We start from the raw sequence: 13,560 nt of genomic DNA, 5'->3' as shown, positions 1-13,560 counted from the left end.
CAAAGTTGATCACAACCAAACAGCCTCCTATGTATTTGATCAAACCATCAGTGATTATTCAGATTGAGTCGTTTGGCAGTGGACTTTGCCAATATTGTTTGTAGCTGCCTGTTGTCGAATGCAAGCTCAGTTAAAGATGAATAATACTTAGCGCAACCAAGTTCTTTAACTGAACATGGAATTTATTCATCCCTTTCTTAGGTTTTTACCTTGTACTATTAACTTATTCATCCCTTTCGATTTTCCCTTTTCTTTTGGTCATTACAATGGCATGCTGGTATTTGATATTGGTGCATCTTTTGCTGCAGGCAGGACTGCAACTCTCGTCATCGGAAAAGAAAAGGAATCGAAACAGTTGAGACAAGATTCTGGAATTTCTATAGATTAATTTTCACAAGTCTACAGAAGAAATTTGATCTACAGTAAATCACCTAAATGCATTGCCCCACAAAATACCACGATGTCCTCAGCGTCAGAGCTTACGCGGCACATCTACAACCCCTGCTTCATAGCTTAAGCCTTTAATCTACGACATCTCCCTGAACCTGGCAAGGGCCTTCTTTTGAATCAGCGTTTTGTAACTATCCCCAGCTTGTACCTCAAGGCTAGGATCCAACTTCTTCTGCTGGCTCCCAAGTCCTGCTCTCCTATCTATGGCTTGAGCTTGGACTGGTTCAATCATTCCACTTCCATCCTTCCCCAGTCCCTGCAAATCACATCGATCACCAAAAACCAGAGAAGACAATCCCCACGGTGAATAAGAATTAGAATCCAGTTACATGAATGCTGCATAAGCATTGACCACCAGTATATTTGATTCAACTTTAACAGTGTAGGGCAGCAAACAAATAACAGAACATTGTAGCCATAAAAAGATGAGGAACATCATGTGATAGAAGTAATTTCGAATATTGGCAGAACTGTAATGAAACTAGTTGCATGATTGATGCAAAAGCATGGACAACCAGCATATATGATTCAACTTTAACGGTGTGGGGCAGCAGGCAAGTAACAGAACATAGTGGCCATTAAGAGATGAGAGGAACATCATATGATAGAAGTCATTTCGAATATTGGCAAAACCATACAGAAATGGAAGATTTTGTAAGAGCACAAATTTGCTTTCAAAAGACTTAGAATATGATTATAGAAAAGGAAGAAAAGGCTGTACTAACTAAAACCCATATTTCACAAGGATGACCGGCATCATTATCAGCAGTAACCAATGATTTACAACCTACAACCCATTTCAAAAGAATAACCAGCATAGTTGCGAACAGTGGTCAATAAATTAGCAGTTAAAATTGTCAGGATCAAGAGAAAGGAATGATACCGAGCCCTCTTGCCAGCCCATATTGCGAAGCATTCGATTGCCTACATTGCTCTCGCCAAGTGCCTTGTCTGCTGTAATCACCTCATAGCTCTGCGCATCTCCAATCCCACGTCCTCCTCCAACACCAGGGGGGAATGGCATTGAATCCAAAGCACTCCTTTTGAATGCAGACTCCCGATCTTTAAGTGATCACAAATAGAAAACACAAAGGATTCCTCGCAAGTTAATATTTCTATCAAGACATAAAGTGTTGGGACCCATTCACTCAGACTGAGAAGTTTGAGAAAACCAAGATCTGATAGATATCCAGGGTAACTAAGCAGGCAGAAGTAAAAGGTACCAAGTACAATGTTCCTAATATCATATGACCTTGTAAAAATAAAGGTATAGTAAAAACCATATCGCTAAAGCTTACGTGAATCCATGTCAGGCAAATCATCTCCCACAGAAGATGAACCATACAAACTCCTCCTTTCAGCTGCTCGATCCCTGTAGGAAGTCTGTGGTTGCTCCTTGTGAGTAGAAGCAGAAGGCAGTGGCATTTCAGAAAATCTCCTCTTGCCACTCACAGCAGCAACAGGTGGTGTGTAAGAGCCCAACGCAGATGCATCTGTCCTAAAAGGAGTTGCGGCTGGAAATGTATCAGAATTTGTTGATGAACCTGCCATAGTTAGTGGCATGACAGCATTGGATGTAGAAACACCAGCAGATGGTATAGAATATGAAGTATCAGACTTCACAACACCTCGTCCAGAGCCCCTTATAACCCCCATCAAAGTCCCTCCTGAACTGTTGCTCGCAGGTCTTGGCTTCACTGGAGACTCCAAACCAGTAGTTTGGGCAGATGGGGTTGCGGCAACTCCTGAACTGGACATATTGTTCTCCTTGGTGGTTGTTGAATCAGATTTAAACTTGCTCTTTGTGGATTGCCCAGCTGAAAAGAGCCTATCATCAGCTGGAACAGATGGGTGACTATCATCAAGAGCCACACGGGTAGCTTGTCCTTCATGACTCCTTTGCTTCCACATTGTTAATACGTTGTTCATTTTCTTCTTGTTAGCCAAAATACTGCTCTTTGAAGCAAGTTTTATCTCTTTTGCCTTCTCCTTCTCCTTCTTCTCAGCAGCTAATGCTGCTGTAGCAGCAGCCTGGACTGCATCATGTAATGAGGCAGCCTTCTCCACAGATGATGTAATAGTAGCAGCCGGTGCAGAAATTACAACTTTTCTGTTACTGGAGCCATCAGATGACTTGGAATTCTCAGACTGTTTACCAGAAGCTTTATTATCATTGTTCTCCGTGTAAGGAATGTACTGCTGAGTTTGCTGGTCATATGTGTACCAAACCCCACTGTTACCATCATAATAAAGACCTGCATATTACAAGTGCATAATACTCAATCAAAGAGCCGATGACTTGCAAAGGAATTACGATTTCAGCTTAAACTCCGAAGATGACCCATGTAGAATGCTAGTAACAACTATTCAAACTGTGTCCAAAGTTCTTGGTCCTAGAAAATAATTCTAAACAGAGCATAAAACATTCCCAATGCTAGCAGGAAATACGATCACCTTAATGGCAAATGCACCTACTAGGGTTTAAACCTTACAAAGTTTCACTCCAAAACATACCAAACACCATATCAACCAGAAGGGGTATATGATTCCCCACCCAAATTCTTCTAACAGACATCCCCGTGGATACAAAAAAAATTATCTCATACAATGCAATTGCAATTCCACACCATGCCTGGGTCTCAGTGCACTTTTCGAAGAGCACGTTTTTAGTTCACAGCAACAAACATGAAAAAATTTCCTAGAAGACAACCACTTCACCACAGCAAAATAATCTCTTCCTGCCGAATCTTTGAAGATGTTCCCAACAGTGTTGTCAAAAGGTGCCCATGTGCTCGCTTAAGCACCGGAGGCGAGGCGAGGTGAGGCCGAGGTGCCTTTCTTAGCCTGAGGCAATGGAGTTTGAAGTGGCGCCAAATAGGCGAGCGCCTGTGCATGGGAGGCAGGCGATAAAGGCGTCGACTGATGAAAATTATATGACAGACACTGACACTCATGATTAGTTTGAAGAAACGTCTCTTTGATTTCTGCTTTCTTAAAAAAAAAAAAAGACTTATATTTTTTCTTATTTGTCTCCTTTTCTGGTCTTACACAAGAAAAAAAACTCAAGGGTAGTTTTGTAAAAAACATAGATTAAGGAAAAAAAGAAACCGACATCAAAGTCAAAGAAGAAAAGAACCAGATATCAAAATTGAAACAAGAACAGAAACAAACATGAAACACCACCAAAGAAGAAGAGAAAGAAGTCGAGTGAAGACACAAAAAAAACAGAGGTGTTCCTTCAAAAAATATTCTTCTGTCATCTCATCTTTTTCTTTCTTAATTTCTCATATAAAAACTCTACTATGTTATATCATATAAAAATTCTGTGGAGCTGGAGCTTTGTATGTCGAAAATTACAAAGATTATTTGACCAAGTCATGACACATGCAGTTTGCTTGTATATGATATATATATTATATTCTATCAATACAAAAGATTACTTTTATATATTTTGAACATGACTAGACTAGTACACGCGCAGTTTGCTTGTGCGTGTGTGAGTGTGTAGTCAATGTGCTTACTGAACTTGGCCACTTTTTCTCAATTAATTGTTACAAACTTGCATCATGTTGACTATGTACATGGGGGCTTGCCACCTCACATGTTTTCAACTTTTCATTATTCCAGCAGTAGTGGTACTCTGATTATTTATTTGCAATCCCTAGAACCAATAATAGACAACAAACAAAGTTGAGAGGTATATGAACATCAAGTGCTAGAACTAAACATGAAGAGGGATCATGTTCTAGTTTTAAACAAGTGCAGTATGGTTTAAGAGATGAAGATTTGGATTATAATCATGAAATGGATGATATGGAGAGCTCAAGTGAAGGAGAGGAAAGCATGGATGAAGAAGTTTTTGAAGATTAATGAATAATGATGATCATATTTAAGTTTGCGTTTTAATCTATTTGGCTACTTACTACTTTAAATTGTTTTGTTTTGTTTTGTTTTGTTTTAAAGGTTAAAAATGTAACTTTATATGAATATATTATGGTATTTTATATTTTCTTTTGATTTTCTAATGATCTAATCTTAATTGGTATATATTTTAGATTTATATATCATAATATAATATTATACATTTAATTTTTTATATCATACAGGTTGAGCGCCTTCGTTCATTTGGGCGAGCACCTAGGTGTGCGCCTAGCACCTCGGGCATTTTCCAGGCTTGGTGCTTTTTAGCACCTTTCACCTTCGACAACACTGGTTCCCAGGGAACAATAACCAAGTTTTAAATTTTCATCACAATTCTCCTCGAAAAGGAACCAAATTGAAAACAACTTGTCCAAGGAAACTAGACACAAAATTGCATCTTCAGAAAACTAGAATTGAAGGTCAAAATATTCCTCAAAAGAAATTTAAGAGATTAAGTTATGGATCGCAAGCCTCTAAAAGTAAAGCAGGCATACAGTTAAGTAGCTCCAGTCAATTCATGGATGACAATGAAGTAAATCACAAGCAAATGCACCATACATGTAAAGTTGTATGGACGTTATCCCGTTTTATAAACTCATGTAGTTGTCCCACTACATTTTTCCTACTGCATACAAATCACCATTGTCCAGCCAGTTATTAGAAGCTGGGAATTTCAAGCTCCAAAGTTAAAATAGAAATAACAGTCAAAAAATCTCCACTGCCTGTATATGCCCACACAAACTTACCAAAAAAAAAGGTCATATGTTCCCAAAATATTCTGCCTAATCAGCAATTTTGCAAGATCTACAGGAAGTATCTTAGCATTTGCTCTCAAAATCTCAGTGACTACCTTGAAACTTAATGATTTTGTACTAGCAAGAATGCTAGAGTTCCTAGAAAGACAGTTAAACATGAACATGATTTCCAAGTTCCACATAGGAATAGTATTCCCTCCTTTTTCTCTACACAAGAGTATAATCAGATAAAACTTCTTGACAGGAATAAAAATGAAAATATATCTTTATACTACTTCAGGGAGGGAAAAATCTATTATAGCTTGTACCAGGGAGAAAACCCATGGATAAAGCATTTGAAAAGAGCCAAACACACCAGTTATCTATCCAATTATACCACAAAAATGAAAACAGCAATGCCCTTTCTGGATTATTTTTTTAACGTGAAGACAACAATCAGAAACTTGCCATCTAGTAAAAGATGCCCAGATCAAGTTACAACATTCATTATAACAATAGCTCAAATCCACAATGCACGCAAAATGTTATCTTCCACTTCCACTTGGTGCAAATCAAACAAGAAATGTAGAAGGAACCTGTATTTCCATCAAAGTAGAAGCCAGAAGCAGCATCATAGTAATAACCAGATGCTTCATCCCACACAAAAGCAGATTGTGCAGCAGAACCATCCTTTTGGACTGTAATCTCCCCACCAGCTTGCTCCTGCCCACTGACAGATTGTTTTTCATCTGGGTTATATTCCTTAGGTGCCCAGCCAACAGCATCATACTAAAAGATGAAAAAATAAAATTTTAAGAACTCAGATATCATATATAAAATCAGCATAATCAAAAACCAGAAAGCAAGCACAAAGAATTAAGATGAAGGGTACAGGTAGTAATATAAGTATAATATAACAATAATATTCACTAATATTCCAAGAGGCAGAGAAGTGATAGGGACAAGAAGAGAATTCTTAGGAGTTACATCTCCATTCAATGAACCATAACAAAACCTGTGTCTAATGCATCAATGAAATCACAAAAAGATCAACATCAAAAAGTTCGAGCACAAATCCATTAACGTGAAAGTAGCACCTTGACAAACACCCAGACTGATTGCCATTAACAAATTACAAGTTGATAGTGAAATTTAGTCTTTGATCAAAAGAAATGCCTACAGCCTCACAGATAATAATATAAAAAACTTCCTAAAGTGGCTATTCTGAGGTATGAAATAGATGTATCATATCAGAAAATCAATTTTCTCTAATCTGTTCATCAACCTTCACTTCACAGAACCATTTCTCCAGAAAAAGGGGCCTTTGATATGAAGGTATCTTTTACATTTCTATGGTACATTGTACATTGTACATAGTACAAGTACAATGTCAACTTTCTCCAACTTCCCCACCAACAATCACTTCATGAAAAGCTTTCAGTGACTTCAAATAACAGAAAATTAAAGTAGTTTCTAGGCTATGTTGATTTTCTTCATCCAAAAAAGGTTGCTTTTCCCTAGACTTTCAAATTCTAAGTATGAACAAACCATGTAAAATTTAGTACTTCGATTTAAAATGTACAATAAAAAAGAAACTACAATAGTTGAAGAAAAGATTCATTCATATACCTGTTGTGCAAATGCAGCTGCCTCAATCGCAGCAGCTGCTAAGCTGCTTGACTGCGATGATCCTGACGACCCTGGGCCAAGAATGCTCTTTGCATATGCCACTCTTAAGATCTGCCCATTCTTCTCAAGAGTGGTTCCATTGGTCGCATCAAGGGCTTTAGTAGCATCCTCAACCTACAACACAAGAACCATATGATTGCAAAGAATGCATCTATTATTTCTGCTAGTAACTCTCTTTTGTTGTGTGTCTAATTCTGAAAAGAGCAAATAAAATCACCATACAGAGGGGCAGGGGTCCTGCAGGATGCAGAGGCCATTCAACTAAAATTTCAAAAGAAAATCTTAAGTAGCAAAAAGTACCTAAAGTAAATCAGTCTGAAGTGGGATTTCATTAGGTAGCTAAGCTATAGATATCAGCAACATTCAAAATATGCGACAACCACCATGGTACCACTGTTTGATTAGTTTTATAGCCTAGAATGGAAGGTGAAAGGAAAAACAATACCACCAAATCATAGTTTGTTGTATAATCTTTCTAAATAATTTCATCATAAAAATACCACTGAATCACTGTTATTAAGTTTACCTTAGCTCCTAACTTATATTTGTCAGTTGTGTATTGTTTATAATAAATTTGGACTCGTAATTGTTTGAATTGCATGACAACCATCAAAGATTATTTTGACTAAGAAAAACTGGAAAGCAAAAAATAAGAGGAACAAAATATTCAACAAATCCAATCACCAATAACAAATGAATTTACCGAATGGAAATGTACAAAGGCAAATCCCCTTGAAACATGAGTAAACTTGTCTCTAACCAGTCGAAGATCCTGCAAATTAGGAAAGATAAAAGTGTGAACATGCCAAAAAAGGGGGGGATTTTCTAATAAAACAAAAATGAATTTTACAGAATTTTGTACCTTAATTGGAGCATGCTTAGAAAATTCATAGCGAAGCATCTCCTCATCCGCATTTTCATCCAATCCACGAACAACCAAAACATGAGTTGGGCCTGATTAGGAATCAGCTTAGCAAGTTGTGGCATATGTATTAAAACATGTCAGGAAAAAAGAAACATTTCAAACCAACCTGCCTCAAATCCTTTCTTTCCTGAGGATGGTGGGTTTGATAAAGCCATATCTGCTGGTGGTGCATCATCAGTCCGTGGCTCATTGCACTGCAACATATAATAAAAGAGGCCATTCAACAATTTGTTTTCAAGGATCTTAATTCTCAAACCATTATAAAATCCACCAGAATCCCTGGGTAAAGTTTTTCTTTTCCATTTGCTGTAAAATCACTAAGCAAGAGCTCTGCGCAAAAGAACTACAAGTCCATACTATTTAACCAAAGCATGTCACAACGCCAAGTGGAAATCTATCCCTGGTACAAGACCCCTCTACTAGAGCTAAGGGGTCTTCAGCTTAAGTGAAAGGGGCACGTGCTTAACACAAACAAGGGAAATAAAGGATCACTTGAAGAAGCTGAAACTTATTAGGGACTTTGGGAACAAGAAACATTGGGCACTTCACTTAATAGAAGGGAGAGGAAAAAGAGACTCATCAAATCAGAAAAAAGGCAATGAGAGGTTAAGAAAAGGCTCTTATCACCATGAAGTGACAGCATGTTAAAGGTGTCAATGTGACTTCCAACACACATTAACCTCCAAACAACACTAGAAAAAATAATGATTGTCATTTCAACACTTGACATGCTTGCTCAGCACCAGCAGGGAATTGTTCTTGCCGTGCTAGTGCTAGTGCTAACAAATGAAACTAATGGCTGATTGTGTATTCATAAAAAATTATAATGGTTCAACTTATCAAAAATCAAATAAGGAGAAAATGAGATGGAAAAAAAAACCTGAAAGCAGGATGTACGCCTTGCAAAATTGACACAACCACAGATAGTGCACATCCAATCAGATGGCACTGTGATGTTTCTGTGTTGACCAGATTTCTCTTGGCCAAAAGGCCCACCTGCCCCCCCAGTTGGTTTACTACTGAAAGACAACAGAAATAAAAGTGATAATGGTTATGCTTGAAGCCAAAAAATGTGTCCTAGGGCCACCATATGCATGTACAACAACATTAATGTAGCGTTTTCATCAAAAAAAGCCACCATCAGTCAGATATTGAAGGAGAATAGTGCTAGGGAAGCCACCAACAGCTAAAGTAAGAATGTATCTGGAATTCACCAGTACGTGAGATCCAACAAAGATGCACAATGTACAACTTCAAGATACTAGCATGGAATAAATAATCACAATTGACTTTCATGATACCACAATCATGGCAATGATGAAAGAGAAATACCTGTACTCAAAGAAAAGCTTTCTGTCATCAACAACAAGACCATCATCCCCAATCCTATCCATCATTGTGCATGCTGCTCCCTGTTTCAGACAAACATTATTTGAATGCAATTCATGAAAGAAAATGCATCCTTGCCAGGATTAGGCAGATAAATACCACAGAAGGAAAGTCAATAAAGGCAAATCCACGGGAGATGCCAGAATTCCTCTCTTTGATTACACGAACATGGCGAAGTGGTCCCCACTCAGCCTGATGGCCACAAGAAGCAAATAAATGTTATGAAAACTTCTAATGAGGAAAAGCAACAGTGCCCGGATAAAGAATGTAAACTAAGACATTACAAGTATCTGGTAAAGATCTTCCTCGGTTGTCTTCTGTGAGAGACCCTTCACAACAACGGTTGCAGATGGGGCCTACAAGAGACAGAATTCTTGTTAAAGCCCGGTGACTCACCACAGATCAAGCCAGGCAGTAAATAACAATAAAGAAGGCTGTATGTAACATACCACGTCATAATGGCCGCGCTGACGCTTGTGTTCACGCTCCCTCCTCCTTTCACTCCTCTCATGCCTGCCACCATCATAGCTGTCCTCCCTTTGACTTCGGCTATGACTTCGACTCCGAGGAGACCTTGATCTAGGACGATCATCATATCCACGAGACCGAGATCGTTCATGCCGTCTATGTGGACTCTGAGATTTTTCCTGACTCAAACCTCTCTTGTCATGTTCTCGATCATGGGATCCACGCCTCCTCCAATTGCCATCTCTCCTGCTGCCCCTTTCATAATCAGAATCATAGCTATGCCTACCATATTCATAATCCCTCTCATGGCTAGCCTCCCTACTTTGATAAGAAGTGTGTGACTTATAGTCATAATCATCATATGCATAATCATCACGGTCACGTTCCCCAAACCTAGAACCCCTATCAAGTCCGTGATCACGGTAGTTGTCAATGCTGTGGTTGCCATCCCGACCATGAACAACATCTATATCATGGTAAGCATCGTAGTATGGTCTCTCATGTCTCCTTGACTCCCTATCAAGTGGGTATTCTTCTTCATAACTTCTCCTTCTTGATTGAGGCCAAACATCAACAGCAGGAGGTGGGGGATAGTTCTCTCTCTCTAGAATGTTCCGGGGGATGGCATGTCTTGGGTATCCATTATCCCTTGAATACCGGTCATTGATAAACCTCCTCTCATCATATGAACCACCACCCCTGCTAAAATAAAATAATTTAATGGAAGACCAGACATGAGAAATCATGAGCCAAAGCTTGAAAAAGAAATAATGACAATAAGATTACAGACCACAACAAAGGAGACATTTAGCAATTATCAAGCATAAGAGGCTTCTGGAAAATCTTGCATGAAATAAATACCTTAACCAACAAAACTCAAAAAGGAAAATAACAGTACACAAATTTTCAAACAAAATATTTTACCATGAAAGCCCTGACAGCAAGCATCGGGCCTTACTTACCGGTAGTTAGGCTCATGGACTGCACCATACCCCTCTAGAGCCTGTGGATTCAAGAGAATAAGCTTATGTCAGCAACAAATACCAATCAAGATAGGAGGAGGTTACGCAAATCCATTCCATATCCTCACTGCCCCCAACAGCTTTCTCTTATTTTTCTTTTAAGGATGAGATAGATGATGCCCAAAAACTAATGGACAATCCTAAAAAATTTCTTGCATTTTTATCAGTATTTTTAAGGAGGAAACCACAATTACGCTGTTATTATCCCATCCTTGCTGAAGGCCATAGCGACCAGGATCCATGTCTTGCAAGCAAAACCACCCTGCAATGCTCTTTCTTGATGATCGAATGTTCTAATTCCTTTTATTCCCTGTAATATATGCACAAAAGAAACAGACACACAACAGTCATGCCCTTGAATCAACCTTTACTCAATAATTCCCCCATGTATCGAGTTCTTATTAGCCTTGACGTTCGTAAATCTTCAAATAAAATCAAATCCACTCCACAAACCAAGATTTAACCAAGACCCACTTGACCATTCCTCCAAAATTCTCTCAACAACAACGAAACAAATATAAAAGCCATGATCTTGATTGGCAGAAACCAAACACCGCATCCACAAAATAAAGTTATACAGACCAAAAAAAAAACTCAAGTTGTGAATTGCGTTATAGAAACAAAATCAACAGAACAACTTCTTCATATTAACAGATAGTGATCGGCTAAAAATGCCACAATATACTCTCAATTACAATTTACACTGCAAATTTTTTTTTTAAAAAAAAAACTTCAGATATAACCAAACCCGCTTCAGAAAATCAAGAGACAAACAAAACCCATTCCATCACTTGTCCAGAATTATCTAAAAAAATATATAAGCAATGATCTTGACAATCAAAACCCAACCCATAACTAAATATCATCCAAGATTCAATTATACCCGAATCAAAAAAAAAACCTCAAAAAATTGTGCATATCACTTCTAAAATCTCTCTTTCGACACAACAAAGCATAGAAATTAGGATTCTTATCATCGAATAACACAGAACCATCAGCTTATTATCATAACTCAAATGAAAAAAAATCCCGCAAAATTGTGAATTTGCATAATAAAAATGTCTCTATCAAATAAAACAAATCATAAAATAACAGAAACCCATCAGCTATATACATGTGTATGTATCTTTAGTACAATTAATATTGCAAAATTTGAAGTGAGTCTGTAATTTTTGAAACTAAATCAAATCAGTGCATACCAGGCAAACCGTGGATGCGATTTCATAAGAAAAAATAAGCTTTTTTCTCCGAATTGGTATTTGTTGTTTCTTCGTTCTCGTACCAACGATCGGTTCTTGTAACAAAGTTTTGTTCTTGCGATTGTTAGAGTTGTTGTTGTTGTTGGGTTTTTGGTTTCGTCTATGTTTGCTTTTAGGGTTACGGACGTTTGTTTCCTCGGACGAAGAGACTTTTTGTCGATGACAAAAGTAGATAAAGCTAATTTGTTTAGGAGGTGTTTTTGTTTTTTCACTTATTACTACTCTCCTTCTTATATTTTAAAATTAGCACTTACCTTAGTTCATAACTAGAAGCCATTTATAACGTGTTTTGTGAAAAAACATTATGAAAAAAATAAAATATAAATAATATAGAGAAAAAAAATTATAATTTATAATGTTTTTTAAAATATTATAAAATTAAATTTCTAATTAATTTAATATTTAAAAAATAAAATTAACAAATATAATTTTAAAAAATCATAATAAAAATAAAATAATCACGCAAAAAAATACTGTAAAAATTTATAATGTTCACAAGAAAATCTATAGTTATAATTCTCAATCAATTCAATATTAAAAATAATAAAATTAATAAAGATAATTTTTTAAAAAAATCATATGAGATAACACTGTAGCAATTCATAACATTTTAAAAAAAAACTACGAAGCTAAATTTTCAATTAACTCAATATGAAGAAAAAAATTGACAAAACAATTCTAGAAAAAAAATCATAAAAAATTATATGAAGAAATATTGTAGCAATCCATAGTATTTTAAAGAAAAATTATAAAACTAAATTCTCAACCTACTCAATGTTAAAAAAATAAAATTGACAAAACAATTCTGAAAAAAAAACAAAAAACAAGAAGGTAATTTTTTTTTTAAAAAAAAAGCAAAAACAAGAAGAAAATAAAAAAAAACATGTGGGAAAGTTAATGTTAAATTCTCAACCCGCTCAATATAAAAAAATCAATAAAAATAATTTTAAAAAATTATATAAAAACACTATAGCAAAACAAAAAACCATGTGGGGAAATATTATAGCAATTCATGGTATTTTAAAGAAAAAACTACAAAGTAAATTTTTCAACCAGCTTAACATGAAAAAATAAAATCGACAAAGATCATTTTAAAAAATAAAACAAGATCATATGAAAAAACAATGTAATAATCCATAATATTTTTTAAAAAAATTATAGAATTAATTCTTAATCAGTTTAATATTTAAAAAATCTGACAAAGATAATTTTTAAAAAACATATAAAAAAAAAATTATTTTAAAGAAAAATTATAAAACTAAATTTTAAACCTACTCAATGTTAAAAAATTAAAATTGACAAAACAAGAAGGTAATTTTTTTTAAAAAAAAAAAGCAAAAACAAGAAGAAAAGAAAAAAAACATGTGGGAAAGTTAATGTTAAATTCTCAACCCGCTTAATATAAAACAATTAACAAAAATAATTTTAAAAAAATATGTGAAAACACTGTAGCAAAACAAAAAACCATGTGGGGAAATATTATAGCAATTCACGGTATTTTAAAAAAAAACTACAAAGTAAAATTTTCAACTAGTTTAACATGAAAAAATAAAATCAACAGAGACCATTTTGAAAAACAAAACAAGATCATATGAAAAAACATTATAATAATTCATAATATTTTTTTAAAAAATTATAGAATTAATTTTTAATTAATTTAATATTTAAAAAATCTGATAAAGATAATTTTTAAAAAACACATA

At 35.6% G+C, this 13,560-nt stretch overlaps 1 protein-coding gene across 3 annotated transcripts; it reads right to left on the bottom strand.

The window, feature by feature from the left end:
- Positions 1-348: 348 nt before the first annotated feature.
- Positions 349-11,894, bottom strand: LOC105139218 (RNA-binding protein 10-like). Of its 3 annotated transcripts, XM_011045588.1 has the most exons (17): positions 11,798-11,894; positions 10,793-10,908; positions 10,539-10,579; positions 9,558-10,278; positions 9,393-9,464; positions 9,208-9,300; positions 9,052-9,131; positions 8,600-8,738; positions 7,826-7,913; positions 7,657-7,748; positions 7,498-7,566; positions 6,735-6,908; positions 5,702-5,894; positions 1,749-2,705; positions 1,334-1,512; positions 527-706; positions 349-492 (listed from the first exon to the last, which is right to left on the bottom strand). In XM_011045588.1, exons 2-16 carry the CDS (start codon positions 10,838-10,840, stop codon positions 527-529), a joined length of 3,126 nt encoding a protein of 1,041 aa, XP_011043890.1. In that variant the 5' UTR covers positions 10,841-10,908; positions 11,798-11,894; the 3' UTR covers positions 349-492. The 3 variants fall into 3 exon arrangements, with proteins under 3 accessions (XP_011043890.1, XP_011043892.1, XP_011043891.1); XM_011045590.1 differs by having other exon boundaries at positions 356-706; positions 8,600-8,735; XM_011045589.1 differs by having other exon boundaries at positions 356-706; positions 9,558-10,275.
- Positions 11,895-13,560: the final 1,666 nt, after the last annotated feature.

Source organism: Populus euphratica, unplaced genomic scaffold (genome assembly GCF_000495115.2).
Source record: "Populus euphratica unplaced genomic scaffold, PopEup_1.0 scaffold89.1, whole genome shotgun sequence".
Lineage (NCBI taxonomy): Eukaryota > Viridiplantae > Streptophyta > Magnoliopsida > Malpighiales > Salicaceae > Populus > Populus euphratica.
The sequence above is the reverse complement of the archived record's forward strand: the minus strand, read 5'-3'. Positions and strand labels throughout refer to the sequence as shown.